The sequence below is a fragment of the Stylophora pistillata genome, chromosome 12 (assembly GCF_964205215.1).
Source record: "Stylophora pistillata chromosome 12, jaStyPist1.2, whole genome shotgun sequence".
Taxonomy (NCBI): domain Eukaryota; kingdom Metazoa; phylum Cnidaria; class Anthozoa; order Scleractinia; family Pocilloporidae; genus Stylophora; species Stylophora pistillata.
This window is the reverse complement of record NC_142530.1, coordinates 28,434,986-28,458,351: the sequence shown is the minus strand read 5'-3', so window position 1 is coordinate 28,458,351 and position 23,366 is coordinate 28,434,986. Positions and strand designations below refer to the sequence as shown.

At 39.7% G+C, this 23,366-nt stretch overlaps 2 protein-coding genes across 2 annotated transcripts; both read right to left on the bottom strand.

Annotated features, from left to right (window-relative positions):
* Positions 1 to 1,024: 1,024 nt before the first annotated feature.
* LOC111319628 (RYamide receptor) lies at positions 1,025 to 3,689 on the bottom strand. Its single transcript, XM_022922376.2, has one exon. The coding sequence runs from the start codon at positions 3,224 to 3,226 to the stop codon at positions 2,228 to 2,230; it is 999 nt and encodes a 332-aa protein (XP_022778111.2). The 5' UTR covers positions 3,227 to 3,689; the 3' UTR covers positions 1,025 to 2,227.
* Positions 3,690 to 11,304: 7,615 nt separating this feature from the next.
* LOC148719509 (QRFP-like peptide receptor) lies at positions 11,305 to 14,190 on the bottom strand. The gene has a single exon (XM_088742071.1). The coding sequence runs from the start codon at positions 13,900 to 13,902 to the stop codon at positions 12,892 to 12,894; it is 1,011 nt and encodes a 336-aa protein (XP_088598197.1). The 5' UTR covers positions 13,903 to 14,190; the 3' UTR covers positions 11,305 to 12,891.
* Positions 14,191 to 23,366: the final 9,176 nt, after the last annotated feature.

Sequence of the window (23,366 nt, the reverse complement as noted above, 5' to 3'; positions counted from 1 at the left end):
CTACATACATACATACATACCTACATACATACCTACATACATACATACATACATACATACATACATACACAGATGGAGGGATTAAACTTCGTGTCCGTGAAACAGTGCTCCATACAAATAGTAGAGCGAGTATAATGTGTGTAGGCAGAAAAAAACAACTACACATACATCCCTACAGACCTGTTTCGTGGTTGCCCACTCATCAGGGGATTTTAATGGCAGAATAATGTAATACCATCACTTATATACTGTACTAATTGCTGATGAACATGGTTTATGCAATGTGAAAAGTGTCAAGTCAGCTGTTGCGTAGGAGGGCTTTGTTTCTGTGTCGGTCTTTGGGGAAGTGTTTGTCAATCAGCGCGCGGAATTTATGTCCGATGTTAGTGCTGGTGTTCTTGGTGAAAGGCGGGCTGTACCAGAGGATGATTTTGCGTTGTCGGTTCTTACCGCCGACACAGAAACAAAGCCCTCCTACACAACAGCTGACTTGACACTTCACACTGCATAAACCATGTTAATTAGCAATTAGTATAGTATATATAAGTGATGGTATTGCATTATTCTGCCATTAAAATCCCCTGATGAGTGGGCAACCACGAAACAGGTCTGTAGGGATGTATATGTAGTTGTTTTTTTCTGCCTACCACACATTATACATACATACATTTGCCACTCGTTTATGAGTATAGGAGAACTAACAATTGTGGTAAAACGAGTTTGGACCATGGCAGACTCGTGGTATTAAGCAGATCGACCATCTTCCGCCATTTTGGAATTTAAGAGGTGAGTGTATTATCATATCATGATTTTGTATCGTTAGCTTTAAGTCATGATCTCCAGTGGATTTAAGAGGGGGTCAGTAACGGGGGTCAGTAGGGGGTCAGTTGACCCGGGGTCAGTGTTTTGTCCTAGCCCCATTTTTATTCAGTTTAAATAAAAATGTTTTAATGGTGTGAATGGGCGATAGGTGTCAGAAGCTACCCACAAAAAGGCAAATAGCAATGAACACGTGAAGTCGTCATCATGGCTTTGTTTAATTATCATCTACTCATACTAAGCCATTAAAAGTTAAATGACATGCGGGGTGAAATACCAGGTGGTTTTGGGTTCTGTTCCCATTGTAGACTCACAGCAGTCAGACATGTCCTTAACCTGCCCCTCGTTTCCAGTCGTGTATATTTGACTACAAGCCTCTTAGATCGGCTGCCTTCTTCTTCTCAAGGGTTTGTCACTCCTTGAAGAAGATCGCTACAAAATGGCTTTTATTATTTTGGTCGTCTCACTAGTAAGAACTCGTTGCAATTTAGTTGACATCTTGATGGACTTTGTGACATTTACTCACAATGCAAAGAGATGTGACCGAAGGTTTCGTAAAACAAACTGCTGTTCGTTAGGCTTCATGAAGAGAGGTGATTTTCTCTCCTCCAGATTATCCTTTATCTTATTTATCTATTTATTTTTCTCAGTTTCAAATTTTCCAATTTCCAGCACAGAAAAGGCTAATGGTGATCCCAAACTCAAAACCAGCCTTCGTAGCTTTCTTGATATTATATATTGTTCATATTGATCAGAAAATTCGTTATTTACAGGTAGAGTCTAAAGCTTTAAAAACCGTATGATATTCACAATAGACCCAGAAATCCTGAACTCAGGGTTTAAACAACGTTTAGAGTCGTTGGACAAAGTTTCGCTTGGTATAAGATAAACTATGTACAGGATGTAGTTTATGTCTCCAATGAATACCATTCGCGAATTTCGCGAAAAAACTGAGTTTAATGAGTTTTAAAGATATCCCAGTTTCTCATTAACATTCTAAAGTTATTTTGCATGTAGAGCTGATCATAGATACAGGGAAAAGAGGAAGAACCTTCAAACTACGCTTCTACTGACTTTTATCGAAAGCTAGGTTACAAATCTTGGATTCAATAAAAGAAGGCTCCCGTTAAAGCAGCTCAGGATATTAATAAGAACTTGACACTAACGCTTGAAAGAATTAAAATAAATGCAAAGAGTTTTTAGAGCAGTTTGACCAAGTCAGAAATTATAGAGGCAGAGCTTATTTTCATTAAACAGTGAATCACGCAGTTGATGAATGTTTCACGCCGCACCAACGACGTCGTAGGTTTGTTTATTTTTAGGGAGAAAGAACCAGTCAGTATAGTGATTCAAGTCAATCTTTGGATAAGTTTCAACAACATGCAAAAGGCTGGGGCGAAAACGATACCTAAGCAGCCTCATTCGTAGAAAAACAACTGAGGAAATTCTTAAGACGTTGACGATACTTACCACTGAAAATAAAACAGATACAAGGATTTACAGCACAGTATGACTGAGCAAGAAAAAAGGCGATGGCTCGAGAGTATTGGAAACTGCAAGATGATATCATGGCGCTGTCTGATGAAAAGAGAAGGAAGAGGGCCAGGATACTGAATGGCAGCCAGCATACAGCAAAAACTAACACGACGGCAATGGACAGCTTCAGAACTTTTCTCTCTCTCCTCAAGTGCTGTTTTCTTACATTTGCTGATTGCTCGCCTGGACTCTTCTGGAATTTAATTGTTAAGGCGATGGCGAAGTAAAGTATGGCAATCGACACCAAAGGGACATAGACGACAACAATAATTATTCCCAGAAAGTAGCCTTCATACGAGGACTCTCCAAATGTGTCATTCCACTGCAACCAACAAACCAGCCCGTCTGAATACTCGACAACTTTGAAGGCGAATAAGTATGGGCAATGGACTGCCATAGCAACGATCCAAATGGCGATAATGGAGAACCAGCCCTGCCTTGAGCTGATCGATGGGGAGCGGAGGGGAAATACCACAGCTACAAATCGATCCACTGTTATCAGCACCAGGCTCTGAACTGACACAAGAGTTGAGACATCTCCAGCGAAGACACTCAGCTTACACAAGGCTTGCCCAAGGGGACCACTGATCAACCAGTGGCCGGCCTTGTATATCCCTGTCAACCTCGTCGTAAAGAATATAATTGGATACAACAGATCGGACATGGCCATGTTTACCATCAAAAAATTGATTGGTGTTCTCAGAGTTTTAGTCCTATAGACAATGATTCCAATGAAGGTATTTCCAGCCAGTGACACAACAGTAAGCAGACAGTAAGCAAAGGTGCAACCAATTCTTACTGCTGTGGAGTTGAAGCAAGTCGACATGGACTGTGTTCCATTCATCGTTACGCCGGTTACGTTTACGGACATTTTCCGGCACCAGGATTATCAGGTTTGTCTTTCGCAAGCAGCTTTGCGTTGGCTATTTATATTCTACTTAAACCAGACAAAAATATAACTTATGAATTTCAGATGTCTAAAACATGCCTAATTAATAAACATACCTAGAAATTTGAGATAATTGACAGCCTTCATCCAAAATCTCCTCCAACGGAGGTAACCAGAGCGGGAGTTTAATAGCTTTTGCTAGAATGATATAATCGATATATTTTTTCAATCAGGCGTATGATGGGAAAAGGGGGGAGTTTTCGAAAGTTATAAGTGAATCTAACCATTACTATTATTAGCGCTGCGTGTTAACGAACTGATAAGAAAACGACGCCAGAAATTTCCCAGTTACAGATGCCGGCAGCTGGAACACTACAATGTTTTGTCGTGCGACGTCATTTCAATTAAAAATTCATTTTCAATTTTTGTGTCATCGAAAGTTTAATCCAGACTGGAAGTTACTCAGTAGTCTCGTTACTCAGATGAGTTGGAGTTTTTTGTTGTTGAAAATTCTACAAATTTGCTAGAACTTATAATGAAATTGAAGAGCTTAGGACAGTATAGGGCCGATATTTAATTTTATGTACATGGCAAAAGGTATGCTTTTTTTCTTCACAGGGGGAATTTGTTTTGAACCGAACATAATTAACAGGCTTGATGAATCGATGGCACAGAACCAGAGAAAGCTCTAAGTTTTTCTTAGGAACGAAAATAGTCGGCTCACTTGCACGTGATCACGTCGTGTAAATGATTGACGGCCCCTTCCTTATCAAGCTTCTCACTCGGTTAGTAATTCAACAAATTTGACGTCCTTTCCGACGCAGAATTGAGGTAATAGGGACTTTAAGCAGTCAGGACGGCAACGCCACGGATGACGTCGATTAAAAAATGAGTTTCTACTTTTAGTTAGAATTTCGAAAATGAATGGCTGCATGTGTTTACTGTCTCATAGGGTACCACACCTCAAACTCAACATAACCCATAAAAGTAGTGTTGAGTTCCAAATGTAAATTAAAATAATTTGCCGCCGCGGTTTCGCTTCGCAGACGACGCAAATTTTGGTGGTTTCACGTTGTTGTTTTGCAAAGGACGGCTACGATATGTACAAAGTTTTAAAACGCACCTGCTGAGCTATTGTTCTGCCAATTAGATCTATTGTTTTTCCACGTTCTCGTTGCTGTCGCCGTCGTGGTTTGTTTAAAGTCCCTAATAATCAATAAGGCGCCGCAATATTAACACAAGGAAAGCAAACGTTTTGCAAGGTCCTGTGCAACGACGATATTTTCGTTAAAAATCCCTTTACAGTCGAAAGTAAATTAGCCAAATTACAGTTAGTATCCATTTGGTGATCGCAGGGAAATAAAAAAGCTGAGTTCTTATTTCGGGTTTAGCAGTAAGTTTTTTTTATGTGACCGAGAGGACATGTTCCACACTGAACAGAATTACACAGCTGCTGAAGTCGATGGAAAAAATCCATCTAAAGCTTCCGCTGTGTCTGAGGGGGAAGGACAGATGGCTGACTTGCGCACGATCACATCTTGTTCTCCTCCAGTATTCCTTATTGGTTAATATGCCAACAAGAGAACTATTGGCTAGTGAAACAAAGAGTTCTTTTGTTTAAAGTTTTGAACATTTAATAACAAAGACAATGTTTGTAAACAAATATCTTCTCTTTTGCTAAAAGTTATACATCGGCGAAACAGGAAGACGACGAGGTGACCGATTCCGACAACACCTTCGCGACATAGAAAGGAAAAACAAGGACCCATCAAAACCAGTCGCTAGACACTTGAATTTACCTAATCATTCTAAACAACATATGGCAATCTGCGGTCTTTCCCTGCATTTAGGCAACATGGAAAGCCGCAAAACTCTTGAACAAAAGTTTATCTTTCAAATAGGCACTCTTAATCCCACAGGTATCAACGAACGCTTTTCATTCCACTAATTTATTCGTGTTTTTCTCGTCGCCATGTTCCCACCAGTGGCGTAGCTACGCTTTCTGCATATAAACCCACATACAACCCACAATTCCGCCATTCGCTCTGACGAAATGCTAACGCTGGAAACGTCAGCTTTTTCATTCGTTACGGTGGCCAATTTACAATTTCAACTTAGTTGATATAACCAAATTACCTTGTTGCACCCACCGACGCAGCACCACAGTTTCTTTAGAAACTTTCAGCCTTTATTCATCTGCGTTTAATATGAACGACAACTGTTTCAATGTACGCCGAAAGAATACCCAGGGTAACTTAAAACAAACACTATTTATACAATGGTTATGAGGCTTCTAATTTCTCTGATCGAGAATCGAAAGGAAAAGATTTGGAGATTGGCTTCGGACTCAGCACTTTAATGCCACGTTATTCGCCAAACTTCCGTTTGATCTTTGCAGTTTCCCATTTTTCCTCATGCAACCCTCATTGAATGTATTATTCATGCATAAAGAATAGAAGCCATCTATAATTAAAAACTGCGACGAAATTATTGGAAGTGTCGCTGACACTCAGCCGGTAACCTGCACATCAATTATAACATGTTGTAGTCGATATTGTCCGAAAATATGCCGACTAAGTGTGTTGTAGAAGGATGTAGCAACGTGCGAAATTTGCAAGAGGATCTTATTAAACGTTGTGCGTGTCGAATTTGTTTTTAAAAGGTACGGACGGTAACGCGTCTCCTTTTTGGACACGATCCTTTCTTTATGCCTGGTGGATGACAAGAATGAAAATTCCTGTATTGAAATTAGAGGTCTTCTTCTCTTTGTCACGCGTTTGCACCGGCGTCAAGCATCGATTTCCCTGTTAAATCTCTCGCTTTTGTACGCTTTTGTGTCAAGAATGCAATTTTTGAGTCTGATATTTCAGCCGTGAATTTCATTGTATTGTGGCGAGTGGCTGTTTGCCCGTCTTACAAATTATCCTATTTTGTGTCTGGACGTGTTACACAGACCCCATGTATAGCAACAAAAGAGACAGCAAACAGTGAATGGAGCTGAACGAAATCCTAGCGAATTAGTTTCTTTCCTTACTATTGGTTTCTCGATAAGAGAACTTGTGAACTTTCACTCCCAACTACAATAATAATCGAGTGTGTTTAGCTGTTCGGGTATGGTTCGTAAATAGTTTGCCCAAGATGTAATATGTAGAATTGATACTGCCTTTTTGGGGGACCACCGCAAAAATAAAATAAATAAACAAATGAATAGATGTAGAATAACGCATTTGGAGAGTCCTTTTCGCCTGGAGGTTACCCTCTGGGCGTTGGAAAAGACGTCAAATTTTTTCAACCACTAACTGAGTGGGAAGCTTGAAAAGGAAGGGGCCGTCAATCATTTATAAGATATGATCACGTTCAAGTATGCCGACTGTTTTCGTACCAAGCTAAACTTAAAGCTTTTTCTGGCTTTGTCCCATCGACTTATCACGCCTGTTAATTATGTTCCTCGGGTGAAGAATGAAAGCAAACCTTTAGTCATGTATATAAAATTAAAATTGGCCTTATATTGTGCTAGGCTTTTCTATTTCAGGAGAAGTTCTTGAAAACCCATAAAATTTTCTAAAAAAAAATCCAACCCGTCTACTGAGTAACGAGGCTACTTTGTAAGTTCCTGGCTGGATTAAACTTTCGATGGCAACATAATTAAAAAATCAATTGCTTGAAATGCATCCGCAGGACAGAATATGTAGATCTTTTGGCTTGCTTTAATACGTGATCATTCGTACCAGCTGTCAACTGTTCTTCAACATCAGTAAACATCTGTAGCTGGGCTATTTCTGGAGTTGTTTTCTTACCATTTCGTTAAAATTACTAATAAAAATCAAATAATAGTTACAACGAGAATAACTTAGAAGTTTCGAAAATTGTCATTTTTCCGATCATACCCTTAATTTAAAAAAAAAATCGATTATATGAATTTGAAGGAAAGCTATTCACTGTTTAGTGAAAATAAGCTCTTCCTTTATAATTTCTGACTTGATCAAACTGCTCTAGAAACTCTTTGCATTTATTTTATTTCATCCAAGCGTTAGTGTCAAGTTCTCAGTAATATCCTCAGCTGCTTTAAGGGAAGCCTTGTTTTATTGAATCCGAGGTTTTTAACCTAGCTTTCGATGAAAGTCAGTGGAAGCGAAGCTCGAGGTTTTCAGCCTCTTTTTCGTTTCTCTATAATCAGCTGTACATGCAAAATAGTAAGTAAGTAAGTAAGTAAGACTTTATTTAACGAGGGTAACATGTGACAGTAATGAAACTGATAAACTAATGGCCCTCGAAAATTAAAATTCGGAAAAAAAAAAGGAATTGTAACAAACGTAACAATATTAGGAATAATTAAAATAAAATAATTAACCTATATACATCATAAAATATTTAAAAATATAAAAAAAAAAAAAAAAAAAAATTACAGGAATAATTTGCTAAGAATTTGATTATCTAAAATTATTTTAAAAAGGGAACGCTTAAAACGTTTTACACTGGTACTCCGTTTGATGACCACATAATAACTTTAAATGTTATTGAGATAAACTGGGATATCTTTGAAACTCGTTAAACTTAGTTGTTTCGCGAAATTCGCGAATGATATCAGTTGGAGACATTAACTTACATCCTATACATAGAGAAACTTCGTCCAACGGTTCTAACCGTTGTTTGAACTCTGGTTTCAGGATTTGCGTTTCTATTGTGAATATCATACGGTTTTAACACTTTAGACTCTACTGGTAGACAACTAATTTTCTGATCAATATAAAAAATAAATAGTATCAAGAAGCCTTCAACCTTTTGAGTTTGGGATCACGATTAGTCTTTTCTATGGAAATTGGAAAATTTGAAACTGAAAAAAATAAATCAATAAATAAAATAAAAGATAATCTAGAGGAGAGAAAATCACCCTCCTTTATGAAGCCTTACGAAAAGAAGTTTGTTTACAAAACCTTTGGCCACGTTTCTTTGTATTGTGAATAAATATCACAGAGTCGATCAAGAAATTAACCAAATTTCAACGAAATTTATGAAAGCGACCCTCACAGTAATAAACGATAATTGATGCGCAGATTGCGAACCGAGTGTCGTTAACATTTCCAATAATTTCGTCGCAATTTTCAATTATTCATGGTTTTATCTTTATGCATGAATTATACATTCAATGAGGGCTGCTTGAGGAAAAATGGAAATGTGCAAAGATCAACAGAAATATGGCAAATAGTAAAGTGGCACTCAAGCGCTGGGTCCGAAGCCAATCGCTAGACTCTTTTCCTTTCATTTCTCGACAGAACCTTTGTATGAATAGAGTGCTTGCTTTAAGTTACCCTGGGTATTCTTTTGGTGTGTTTTGAAACTCTTGTCGTTCTTATAAAACGTTGCGCGTGTCGAATTTGTTTTTATAAGACACGGTAGCGCTTCTACTTTTTAGGCTGGTCCTTTCTTTACGCCTAGTGATGACACGAATGAAAATTCCTGTATTGAAATTAGAGGTATTCGTCTCTTTGTAATGCCTTTGCACCGGCGTCAAGCGTCAATTTCCCCGTTAAATCTCTCGCTTCTGTACACTTTTGTGGCAAGAATGAAATTTCCGAGTCTGATATTTCAGCCGTAAATTTCATTGTATCGTCGGTGGCGAGTAGCTGTTTTCCCGTCTTACGAATTATCCCATTTTGTGTCTGGAAGCGTCACACAGACCCCATGTGCAGCAGCAAAACAGACATCAAACACCAAATGGAATTTAACGAAATCCTAGCGAATGGTTTTCTTTCCTTACTCTTGGTTTCTCGATAAGAGAACTTGTGAACCCAGCGACAATAAGAATCGAGTGTGTTCGACTGTTCGGGGATGGTTTGTAGATAGTTTGCCAAAGATATTCTAGGTAGAATTGATACTACCTTTTTATGCGACCACCGCAAAAATAAAGTAAATGAATAAATAAATGAACAAATAAATAGATAAATAAGTTGTATGCGCGTGGACAATTCTACGCAAAATTTGTCTCGTACATATCAACATATCGACTAATAAACTCGACTTCAGACGGAATTATATGATGACCGCTTAACACAGGTTACATAGACAAGGGGTATTACAAAAAAAGGGTTAACATTTCATGTTATGCCATAGTTGACCATTTAATGTACAAAAACTTGTTCAAAAAGATACTACTAGCATTGATTTTGGGAGATAAACGGGGATTCAATTTTATAGATATCTGCTTTGACTGACCGTTCAATACAGGTAAAGGCAAAATACAACCGCTGGGATAATTTGGATATATCAGCAAAGTTGAAATGGTAAATTGGCCACCGTAAAGATTACAAAAGCTGACGTTTCGAGCGTTAGCCCTTTCGTCGGAGCGAATAGAGGAATTGTGGGTTGAGTGTGCTTTTAAAGGCAGAAAATGGAGCTACGTTATTGGTGGGAACATGGCAACGAGAAAAACAAGAATAAATTAGTGGAATGAAAAGCGTTCGTTGATCCCAGTAGGATTTAGACTGCCGGTTTGAAAGATGAGCTTTTGTTCAAGATTTTTACGGCTTTCCGTGCTACCTAAGTGTAAGGAAAGACCGCAGATTGCCATATGTTGCTTAGAATGATTAGGTAAATTAAAATGTCTAGCGACTGGTTTCGATGTGTCCTTGTCATTCCTTTCCACGTCTCGAAGTTGTTCTCGGAATCGGTCACCTAGTCTTCTGCCTGTTTCGCCGATGTATATCTTTTTGCAATAAGTGCAACTTATGCAATAGATTGCATTGGCGGTGGTGCACGTGAAGTGATCGGTGATCTTAATGGATCGTTTAGGTCCCGATATTTTATCAGTGTTGTGATAATGGGAAATTTCTGATAATTCTTTATCCTTTTTAGACATCAAAGTTTCAATTGAAGGTAACGGTTTATGCACTAGTGTGTATTACAAACCTACAGACTCGCATAATTACTTGTTATATTCGTCTTCGCATCCATCTCACGTTAAGAATTCCACTCCTTTTTCTCAGTTTCTAAGACTTCGTCGTTTATGTAGTGATGACTCTGATTTCCACCACAAATCAGAGTCAATATGCCAGTTTTTCGATAAACGTGGTTGCCCTGTTTCTGTCGTTCAAGCGGGTTACCACCGCGCCCAACTTAATGATCGACATTCAGCACTACAAACGTCGCATAAGGAAGATTCCGACCGCATTCCATTCACTCTCACGTTTCACCCTCACAACCACTAAGTTAAATCCATCATTCTTAAAAACTTTAAATTACTTCAAAACGATCCAGAGACAAGCACTATCTTTTCGCAGCCTCCGCTCATTTCATTCAAACGCGACAAAAACATAAGCAATGTTTTGGTCAGAAGTTCTTTTCAGACTAATGACCAACCAGGCACTTTTAAATGCGCTCGCGCACGATGCAAAACGTGTCCTTTCATTCACAACACTGATAAAATATCGGGACCTAAACGATCCATTAAGATCACCGATCACTTCACGTGCACCTCCGCCAATGTAATCTATTGCATAACTTGCACTTATTGCAAAAAGATATACATTGGCGAAACAGGCAGAAGACTAGGTGACCGATTCCGAGAACACCTTCGAGACGTGGAAAGGAATGACAAGGACACTTCGAAACCAGTCGCTAGACATTTTAATTTACCTAATCATTCTAAGCAACAAAACTCATCGACTTGACTAGATCGTCGATGCTGTCCATCTTCACTGTTTTCAATGGATTTTTACAAATATCCTCTTACCCGGGGTACCTTAGTGTGTGTGAAGAGTTGGTGTTAGACTACTATGTGGAGGACCCGTTGAGAGAGATTTGACTAGGTTCCAAGTTGACCGCGCATTAACGGTTTCTCAGCTGCACAAGAAGTTCTTTCCACGCATTAGAAGAATTCCGAACGGCCGTTCATTTGAAATTCTCGCTGGATTGGTTGCTCGACAAACCGACTTTTGTGGGATCTTTTCAGTGAACTTAAAGGGAAACTATTTGGCTTTCGTGCTGCCGAGTTTTGATTCGAGGGAAAGTATTAAGTGTTGTTTTGGAGCGATTTTGGCGCGCATGTGTCAACAGAGGTTTCCGACCTTCCCGTATTTTAAGCACGGTAATTTAGGGCGTCAAGCTCAAACACATCAAAACGGCCTCAAATCGCGAGGAGAACAACACAGACTACTCTCTATGAAGGTAAGACTTTATTTCTTTGATTATTTCACACAACTTTACATTTACGGAGCTCAAAAGCAAGTCCAACCATAGTTACTCGTTATTCGACCATAGTTAGTCCCCTCGATTAACTATGGTCCAACTAAACCACTATACAAACTCTTTAATTATTCACTGTGAAAGAGCCTGTGACAGAGCTTGGGCCACCTGTGCGCAAACGAGGTCGATTACGCGTGCGTTTATCGCTCCTGTACCTTCAGTGTCCAAGTATCTCGCAAGCACATTCAAGACCCAATCTATCATTAATATCTACTCATACTAAGCCTTTAAAGGTTAACATGCGCGGTGAAATGCTAGGTGGTTTTGGGCTCTGTTCCCATCGTAGACTCACAGCAGTTGGACATGTCCTTATAGTTACAGGCCTCCTTGGTCGGCTGTCTTCTGCTTCTCAAGGGTTTGTCGCTCCTAGAGGAAGATAGCTGCAAAACGGCTCCCATTATTTTGGTCGTCTCATTAGTAAGAACTTGTTGAAATTTAGGTTACATCTTGATGCACTCTGTGTCATTTATTCACAATGAAAAGACATGTGACCAAAGTTTTTTTTTAAAAACTTCTGTTCGCTAGGTTTCATGAAGAGAGGTGATTTTCTCTCCTCTAGATTATCATAATCTTATTTACTGGTATTTATTAGACTAATCGTGATCCCAAACTCAAAACCAGTCCTTGAAGCTTTCTTGATACCATTTGTTTTTCATATTGATCAAAAACTTCGCTATTTATAAGTAAAGTCTAAAGCTTTAAAAACCGTATGATATTCACAATAGAACCGTAAATCCTGAAGCCAGATCGAGAGTTCAAACTGACAACGATTAGAACCGTTGGACAAAGTTCCTCTTGGTATAAGACCAATTATTTAATGTCAGTCACTAATTTCGCGAAACAACTGAATTTAATGAGTTCTAAAGATATCCCAGTTTATCTCAATAACATTCAATATAACATTTGATAAATTAATTTGCATGTACAGCTGATTATAGATAAGCGAAAAAGAGGAAGAACCTTGAACTTCCCCTTTATCGAAAGCTAGGTTAAAAAATCTCGGACGCAATAAAGCAAGGCTTCCCTTAAAGCAGCTCCAGATATTACTGAGAACTTGACGCTAACGCTTGGATGAATTAAAATAAATGTAAGGAGTTTTTAGAGCAGTTTGGCCAAGTCAGAAATTATAAAGGCAGAGCTTATTTCCACTAAACAGTGAATCAAGCAGTTAATGGATGTTTCACGTCGCACCAACTATGTCGTAAGTTTGTTTATTTTTAGGGAGAAAGAACCAATCGGTATGGTGAGCCACGTCAACCTTTAGATAAGTTTGAACAACATGCAAAAGGCTGGGCTGAGAACGATAACTAAGCAGCCCCATTAACTAACTAACTATTAACTAACTATTACTAATTTAATTGGCGCATATTTACATGTGCTGATCAATAGCGCTTAACATGTTCTTGTTAAGGTTGAGATCGGACAGCATTCGTAGAAAAACAACTAAGGAAATTCTTAAGACCTTGACGATAATTACCACTGAAAATAAAACAGATACAAGGGTTTAAAACACAGTATGAGCGAGCAAGAAAACTGGTGATAGCTCCAGAGTATTGGAAAATACAAGATGATATCATGGCGCTGTCTGAAGAACGGTAAAAGAAAATGCCCACGATGGAGAGTGGCAGCCAGCATACAACAAAAACCAACACGACGGCAACGGACATCTTCAGAACATTTCTCTCTCTCTTGAAACGCTGATTTCTTGCGTTTGCTGATGGCTTGCCTGGAATCTTCTGGGATTTAATTCTCAAGGCGATGGCAAAGTAAATTATGGCAATCGAAACCAAAGGAACATAGATGACAACAATGATCAATCCCAGAATGAAGTCTTCTAACGATGATGACTCTCCAAATGCGTCATTCCACTGCCACCGACAAACCAGCCCGTCTGAATACTCGACAACTTTGACGCCGAATAAGTATGGGCAATGGACTGCCATAGCAACGATCCAAATAAAAAGAATGAAGAAGCGGCACTGTTTTGAACTGATTAATGGGGAGCGGAGAGGAAATACCACAGCTACAAATCGATCCACTGCTATCAGAACCATGCTGTGAACTGACACAGCTGTGGAGACATCTGTAGCGAAGGCACTCAGCTTACACAACGCTTGCCCAAGGGGACCACTGATCAGCCACTTGCTGGCCGTGTAAATTGCTGTCAAGTTCCCCGTAAAGGAGAAAATAGGATACAACAGATCGGACATGGCCATGTTTACAATCAAAAGGTTGATTGGTGTTCTCAGTGTTTTAGTCCTATAGACAATAATTCCAATGAAGGTATTTCCAGCCAGTGACACAACAGTTAGCAGACAGTAAGCAAAGGTGTAACCAATTTTTTCTGCTGTGGGGTCGAAGCAAGTCGGCATGGACTGTGTTCCATTCATCGTTACGCCGGTTACGTTTACAGACATTTTCCGGCACCAGGAGATCAGGTTTGTCTTTAGCAAGCAGCTTTGCGTTGGCTAGTTCTATTCTGCTTAAACCAGAAAAAAAAAACATAGCTTGTGAATTTCAGATGTATAAAACATGCCTAATTAATAAACATACCTAAAAATTTGAGATAATTGACAGTCTACACCCGGAATCTCCTCCAACGGGGGTAACCAGAGTGGGAGTTTAATAGCTTTTGTTTGAATAATATAATCGATATATTTTTTCAATCAGGCGTATGATGGGAAAAGGGGAGAATTTTCGAAAGTTATAAGTGAATCTAACTATTAGTATTATTAGTTACGTATGATGCACGATCCTCGCAGTAGATAGCGTTATTTATGCAATAGCGAAAATCAGACCTGAAAAAAATCAGGCCTGTACGGGATTCGAACCACTGGCCTCTGCGATACTAGTGCAGCGCTCTACCAATTGAGCTAACAAGCCAACTGGGAGCAGGCCGTTAAGTTGATTCGTAATAAACCCGTGAAAGTGATAAATCAGATACAATGAAATATATGAAGTTCATATATTTTGAACCGCGGTATTAGATACGTATGATGCACGATCCTTGCAGTAGATAGCGCTATTTATGCAATAGCGAAAATTAGACCTGAAAAAAATCAGGCCTGTACGGGATTAATTTTCAGGTCTGATTTTCGCTATTGCATAAATAGCGCTATCTACTGCGAGGATCGTGCATCATACGTGTCTAATACCGCAGTTCAAAATATATGAACTTCATATATTCATGGTATCTGAGTATTATTAGTGCTGCGTGTTAACGAAATGAAAAGAAAACGACGCCAGAAATTTCCCAGTTACAGATGCTGAAAGCTGGAACGCTGCAATGTTTTGTCGTGCGGCGACATATCAATAAAAAATTCATTTTCAATTTTTGTGTCATCGAAAGTTTAATCCAGCCTGGAAGTTACTCAGTAGCCTCGTTACTCAGTAGATGAGTTGGAGTTTTTGTTGTTGAAAATTCTACAAATTTGCAAGAACTTATTATGAAAAAGAAGAGCTTAGGACAGTATAAGGCCGATATTTAATTTTATGTACGTGGTAAAAGGTATGCTTTTTTCTTCACGCGGGGAACTTGTTTTGCACCGAACATAATTAACAGGCTTGATTAGGCGATGGCACAAAACCAGAAAAAGCTTTAAGTTTTTCTTAGGAACGGTGCGGTCGGCTCACTTGCACGAGATCACATCGTGTAAATGATTGACAGCCCTTTCAGCCTTATCAAGCTTCACGGTATCATCGGTTTTCAAAGTCTCCAAATTTTTACCCATTTACAGCTGTAATTCCTTATTGAGTCCCAACGGTTGTATTTTGCCTTTACCTGTATTGAACAGTCTCTCAAAGCGGATCTCTCAAATAATATAGGAAAAATATTTTTAGAAAATTTGATCCATGTTTATCTCCCGAAATCAATGTTAGTAGTATCTTTCTGAACAAGTTTTTGTGCATTAACTGGTCGACTATGGCATAAAATGAAATTTTTAACCCTTGTTTTTAATACCATTTGTCTATGGAACCTGCGTTAAGCGGTCACACTATAATTTTGACTGAAGTCGAGTTAATTTGTCGATATGTTTATATGTGCAAGACAATTTTTGCGTATAACTGTTCGCGGGCATACAACTTATTTATCTCAGTTAATTTATTTACTTTATTTTTGCGGTGGTCGCCTAGAAAGGAAGTATCAATTCTACATAGAATATCTTTGGCAAGCTACCTACGAACCATCCCCGAACAGCCGAACACACTCGATTCTTATTGCCGTTGGGAGTGAAAGTTCACAAGTTCTCTTATCGAGAAACCAAGAGTAAGGAAAGAAACTCATTCGCTAGGATTTCGTTAAGTTCCATGCATTCGGTGTTTGCTGTCTGTGGAGCACTTCCAGACACAAAATATAATCATTTGTAAGACAGGCAAACAGCCACTCGCCGCGGTACAATGAAATTCACGGCTGAAATGTCAGACTCAGAAATTGCATTCTTGACACAAAAACGTACAAAAGCGAGAGATTTAACAGGGAAATTGATGCTTGACGCCGATGCAAACGCATTACAAAGAGACGAAGATCTCTAATTTCAAAAGAGGAGTTTTCATTCTTGTCATTCACCAGGCGTAAAGAAAGGATCATGTCCAGAAAAAAGGAACGTTACCATAGCCAGAAATCCTATACAAGATGGCTGCCAAAATGGCTACGAGCAAGTGTTAAGTGCGGAAATACGGATTAAATATGGCTGCGAAGTATAAAGGAAATAATGGGGAAATAAAAAATATTTCGCATTTTGAGCCATTACTGCCAGAAACTCAACGTTCCCCATCATCAAAATAGATAGAGTCAAGTTCGAACCGCATTACAATGGAAAGAAAAGTGAGAAAAAACTGGTTTTAGACGCTACGTTTTCATTTTAATAACCTCACATAATAGCTACACTTTCTTCTTTCTCTTATTCTTAAAATAGGCCTTACGTTCATGGCTTCTTTAGTCTGCTACGAGGAAATGGTTGCATCGATTCGGTTCCCCATCATCATATCCAAAAGATAAGAAGTTTAACTTGCAAAGCAAACGTTTTTTTTGTTCAAAAACATACCTTAGAAGGGTTTTTCATAACTTGAAATACCCCAAGCCACTGGTTGAATCTACAATTAAGCGGTTCGTTGAGAGAAGGATTTCATCTCAAGAGCCCTGCCCATCACCTGATGTACCATCGATGACTGTGAGAGTAGTCTTCAGTTAGTTATGCTAAAGAACTACTGAACAATCTAAGTTCCAAGTTGAACTTCACTGTTCAACCAGTGTTTTTAAGCCCTAAGCTCGAGTAACAACTTAAGCGACACGAGATTAAGCCCCCTATTGTCAACCTACAATGTCCCGTATATGAGTTTAAATGTAACATATGTGATTCAGGGTATGTGGGTTATACACGTGGTCACTTACCCGAGCGCGTAAAAGGGCCCACTTGAAAGTCATCTTCGATTTACAAACATTATAACCTCCAACACAATAGTGAAATGCCTGAACGCTTCATTAAGCAATTCACATGATCACGAAATATAGCAGCAAATTTGATTGCCTCGTCAAAGAAATGTGATACATTCGCATGCGTAAACCAACACTGAACATGCAAACAGATTCCATCCGCGCTAAGGAGTTTTTTTAGGCCGTTTATTGTAATTTATGCTTATCCGTTGTACCTTTCCTCAGTTGCGTGCTATTTAACTATTCGGAATCCTCGTCTCGAGGAAGCGATGGTTAGCACACAGGGCGGGCGGGGCAGGATCTCGCGTGGCTGTGAAGCCCGATCCTGGAGTGGCAGTCCCTCACGTAGTTTGCGTAGACGTAGGTAGATGGGGCGCGCGCAGAGACCGCGTGTTGCTTTCTCGCCGCTCTCTTCAATATGGCCTGGACTCTGCCGTCCTCATCAGCTCTTGAGGCTCCAGCTTTGACACTGTGCCGCCAGGTATTACGATCGACAGCAGTGTCCTCCCAGATGGTTGCGTCAATGTTAGCTGCTTTGAGGTCGCGCTTTATGGTGTCTTTCAAGCGCAGCAGACGTCTGCCGGCTCGATGGGGGCCGTCGTGTAGTTCTCCGTAGAGAATCTCACGTGGCAGGCGCTGAGGCACCATGCGATGGACATGTGCAAGCCAACGAAGGCGTCTCTGAATGAGCAAGGAAGGTATTCTCAAGAGATCAGCACGCGGAAGGACCTCAGTGTCTGGGACTTGATCCTGCCATTTGATGCGCAGAAGGCGTCGAAGTGAGCGGAGGTGGAACCTGTTGAGGCGACGCTCTTGTCCGGCGTAGGTCGACCAAGACTCGCTGCCATAGAGAAGAGTCGACAGGAAACAAGCTTGGTAGACGCAAACCTTGGTCCTTTCGCTCAGCAGGCTGTTGTTCCACACTCGTTTGTTGAGTTTGGCCATGACCCCTGTAGCCTTAGCGATTCTCGAGTTGATTTCGGCGTCGAAAGATGTTGAGCTTGTTACTGTGGAGCCCAGGTAGGTGAAGGCGTCTACGACCTCGAGCTGAGTGTCCCCGATTGTGATGGAAGGAGGAGACTCGGCACTCTGCGCCATGACGTAGGTCTTCTTGAGGCTGATTGTCTGCCCAAACTCCCCGCAGGCAGCGGAAGGCTTGTCGACCAGGTGCTGGAGACATTCCCCGCTGTGAGATGTTAAAGTAGCGTAATCTGCGAACAGCAGCCCGTGTATCAGCACCTCTTAGGTCTTGGTCTTGGCGCGGAGTCTGGAAATGTTGAAGAGTTTGCCATCTTGCCTCGTACGGACGTGGACTCCATCACCACAGTCGGCGAAGGCGTACTGGAGGATCATCGAGAAGAATATCCTGAACAGGATTGGTGCTAGAACGCAACCCTGCTTCACTCCACTGCGGAGTGGGAAGGGGCCAGAGGTGGCCTTATCAAAGCAAACTGTGCCCTGCATGTCCTGATGGCAGGAGGTAATGACTGCCAGGAGTTTGGGAGGACATTCGATCTTCTGCAGGATCTGGAAGAGCCCACTTCTGCTCACCTAAAGTCGAAAGCTTTGGTGAGGTCCACGAAGGATGCTATTTAACTAGTCTCTTGATAATGGAGTCATGATGATTCCCAAACGTCGAGCTGCAATAAATCTTTCCTGGTTTTTTATATGCAAAATAATCGGCTAAAAATCGAAAAAAAGCGGAAATTTGAAGGAAACTATAGCTAATATTAATTGCCGTGTCTGATATTCCCTCCAGAACTCTCTTTCAACCTTGGAAATTTTTTTAAGCGGAGACATCATTGAAAGTAAGGGTTTCTCCTTCTTTTCGATCTATTCTCCATGAAATCGGCAGAACTAAGAGCATTTAAGCTCCTCGATCGGCTGCCTTCTGCTTCTCAAGGGTTTATCACTTCTAGAAGAAGATCACCTAAAAATGGCTTCCATTATTTTGGTCGTCTCATTAGTAAGAACTTGTTGAAATTTAGTTGACGTCTTGATGGACTCTGTGACATTTATCCACAATACAATGACATTTTACTGAAGGCTTTGTAAAAAACTTCTGTTCGTTGGGGCTCATGAAGAGAGGTGAGTTTCTATCCTCTAGATTGCCTCTCATTTTATTTATTTATTACTTTTTCAGTTTCAATTTTTCCGATTTCCAGCATAGAAAAGACTAATAGTGATACCAAACTCAAAACCGGCCTTCGTAGCTTTCTCGATACTATTTATTTTTCATATCAGAAAATTCGTTATTTACAAGTAGAGTCTAAAGCTTTCAAAACTTTATGATATTTACAATAGAACCGGAAATCCTGATACCAGATCTAGAGTTCAAATAACGGTTAGAACCGTTGGACAAAGTTTCTCTGGGTATAAGATAAACTATGTTTAGTATGTAAGTAAATGTCTTAATTTAATACTATTCACGAATTTCGCGAAACAACTGAGTTTAATGAGATTTCATATCGCAAAACAACTGAGTTTAATGAGATTTAAAGATATCCCAGTTTATCTCAATAACATTAGAAAGTGATTTTGCATGTACAGCTGATTAAAGATAAACGAAAAAGAGGGAAAACGTTGAACTCCGCTTCCACTGACTTTTATCGAAAGCTAGGCTCGAAATTCTCGGGCGCAATAAAACAAGACTCCCCTTAAAGCAGCTCAGGACATTACTTAGAACTTGACGCCAACGCTTGGATAAAATAAAATAAATGAAAGGAATTTTTAGAGCAGTTTGACCAAGTCAGAAATTTAAAGGCAGCGCTTATTTTCACTAAACAGTGAGTCATGCAGTTGATAAATGTTTCACGCCGCACCAACTACGTCGGCATAGTGGGCCAAGTCAATCTTTGGATAAGGGTGAACAACATGCAAAAGGCTGGGGCGAAAACGATACCAAAGCAACCTCATCCGTGGAACAACACCTGAGGAAATTCTTAGGACCTTGACGATAATTACCACTGAAATTAAAACAGATACAAGGGTTTACAGGACAGTATGAGTGAGCAAGAAAAATGGTGATAGCTATAGAGTTTTGGAAACTGCAAGATGATATCACAGCGCTATCTGATGAAAAGGGAAAGGAGATTGAGACCGTGATACTGTATGGCAGCCAGCATACAGCAAAAACTAACACGACGACAACGGACATCTTCAGAACAATTTTCTCTCTCTTCAAACGTTGTTTTCTTACGTTTGCTTATTGCTCGCCAGGAATCGTGTGGGATTTAATTGTTACGGCGACGGCGACGTAAAGTATGGTGATCGAAACCAAAGGGACTTTCTCGAAGGAGGTAACCACAGTGGGAGTTCAATAGCTTTTGTTTGAATAATATGATCGATATATTTTTTTCAATTAAGCATATGATAGGAAAGGGGAGAGTTTTCAAAAGTCGAAAGTCAATCTAATTATTATTATTATTATTATTATTATTATTATTATTATTATTATTATGATTAGTGCTGTCAACGAAATGACAAGAAAACGACGCCAGAAATTTCCCAGTTACAGATACTGACAGCTGGAACACTACAGTGTTTTGTCCTGCGACGACGACATTTCAATTATTGTGTCTTCGTAAGTTGAATCCAGCCTGGAACTTACTCAGTAGCCTAGTTACTTAAGTTTAAGTGTTTCTTAGGTTCAAAAATAGTCGGCTCACTTGCACGTGATCACATTGTGTAAATGATTGACGGCCCCTTCCTTTTTAAGCTTCCCACTCAGTTAGTAATTTAACCAATTTGACTTCTTTTCCAACGCAGAATTAAAGTACCAATCAATGAGGCGCCGCAACATTAACACAAGGAAAAACAGTGTGACAACGTCCTGTACACCGACGATATTTTCATCGAAAATCCCTTATCAGTCTAATGCTAATGAAAGTTAGTTTCCATTTCCAAGAATTTGCGTCTTTGTGTTAGTTTGGGAGGCGAGTCGGATATTCGGAGAAAATCTTACAAATATTTAGGAAACTCTGTCAGAAAGGAAGGGCCCATTTTGTTGTTGCAGGGCCTGAATAAAAGCCGATTTCTAATTTTATGTTTAGTGGTAAGTTTTTTTCTTATCACTGAGAGAACATGTTCCAAAACGAACAGAATTACACAGCTGCTGAAGTCGATGGAACACTGAAATTCAGATAAAGGTTCCGCTGTGCCTGAGGGGGAAGGACAAATGGTTGACTTGCACGCGATCACATCTTGTCCTCCTCCAGTATTCCTTATTGATTAAGGGTTTTGTAAACAATAATCTGTTCTCTTAAATTCTTGTGATCACGCAAAATTTGCTAAATTACTGACTGCACGAGTAGGAGGGGCCGTCAATCATTTACATGATGTGATCACGTGCAACATAAGTTCTCCTGGTGATGAAGGAAAGCAAACCATTCAGTCTAACGACAGAATTATTTGCTGTTTTATCTTCAGTGCACCATAATAATCACTTTCAAGTCGCCATGGATGTCTATCAAAACGCCTGCGTTTATTTTTAATATGTTTTCTCGCGATTCGCGGTTGCTGCTTTTCCGTTTATCGTTCAAAAACAACAAAACAAAGAATTTACAATTCTCTTTTCTTCTTGGTCCTCTTTAACACTCCTTGTTTCTTCAAATGGAATGTGCGGTGTATCGTGTTGTGTTAACAAAGTTGTATAATACAACTCCTATCAGTGTTGTCAGTAAAAGACATATTTAACTCTATTTTTCCCTTAAAAAAGTAATTTCCCTTTCGTCGATTTCCATAGAAACAGAAATTCGCTGCTTGCTTTGGGTCTTACAACCATTTCGTGGAATAAATTTTACGAACGCAAAGGAGGAACGTCTATTGAGGAAAACACCAGTTTGTGACTTGTTAACTGTACTCATTTCACTAGACTTACTTGTTGAAAGCACTCCGTTAACTGAAGATGTTAATAGACTTTTCAGTTAAAAGAATGGAAAGACAGCTATCTACTCTTCCGTAGATGTCAAGACAGAAAAGTTCGTTCTTTTCCAGTCTTTTTTTTATTCACACTAAACAGACAAATGTGATAACAAAAGAGACACCATTTAAAATTAATCCGGTTAAATACTTCATCACAGTTTTATTCTTCTTTCGACTTCGTGATTGCAATACGTCCTGGCCGAAAGACTCTGATCAGACTAGGTTTACACAAGAGGAGATTCGGATTACACATTTGGAGATTAGGTTTACACTAGAGGAGATCCGGAATCGTAAATGTTTCCGGATTCATCAATTTTGGAGTATTCGGATTCGTAGGCGTTTACACTGAAAGGATGTTCGGATTCCTGACCGTTTACACACAACGACAACTCTGGGAACATTCGAAATGAAATGGTTACCAAGCCCAGTGTTGTTTCGTCGTTCGATCATCAAAGTGAAAATGCCTTCCCCAAAAAAGGCTAGAGTAGATCCAGATGCCACAGAAAAAGGCTAGAGTAGATCCAGATGCCAAGCAGTCTACGTCGTCGCCGATTAAGTGTGGCTGACGTTAAACTTCCTTGCAATAATAATTTTCGTTTCTTTAGAAATACTGCGGTACACATGATAAAATTTATCGCCTGAACCTGCAACAAGATTAGGCAACCGGAGACCGCCAGCAATGTTAGCACCAGATCCATTTTGGTTTCACCGGAAACTCAAAAGATTGCAGGTGGAAATAATATCCGGATTCGAGGAAAAAAGCGGTTACACGACAAAACTTTCCGGATTCAAAAGTTATTGGATTCAAAGTTCCCACTTTAAATTCCGGATTCAAAATCTCCGGAGACACGACCAAACCGAGAAGTTTTTATTTCGGATTCGTCCACTTTCGTGTAAACGGCAGAATGAATCCGGTACTAAAACGTTTCGGATTCATCACGAATCCGGAACAATTTCCTCTAGTGTAAACGTAGTCTCAGTTTATCGAGTAATGTTTTGGAAATATTTACGCTGATCTCGTCTTAATTGTATTTTTTTTTCTGTTGAAAACGTTTCGGCCTTAAGCCGTTAATGATATTGAATTGGCGTCTAGTACGCCAAGTAAAGGCTGTATGGAAAACGAGTGAAAACATGATATTTTTATAGTAAAAGTGTGAAAGATGGGAACAGACTGTGAAGCGATGTGAGGTAGAATCAATTTTAAGGAGAATTTTGTATTGATGTGAATATGGAAAATATGAATCCTGGTGTGTGGACAAACTTAACAATTGCTCAGTACCGCTTTTTGATTGAGTTGAGTAAAAACTTTTCCATAATCTCTGCAAATTATATCATACTTTGTCTACCACCCAACTATGTAGTTACAAAAGAGTTCTCCTACCTCAAAGCATAAATCTCTTGTGAAAGGGTCTCAATGTGGAGGTGGCTCTGACAGTTGACAACCGTTTTTTTGTGGGAACTTTGTCGGCTACGGGTTAAATTTTGAGGCTTTTGGTGATTGACAGTTCAATTCTAGAGCCTTCA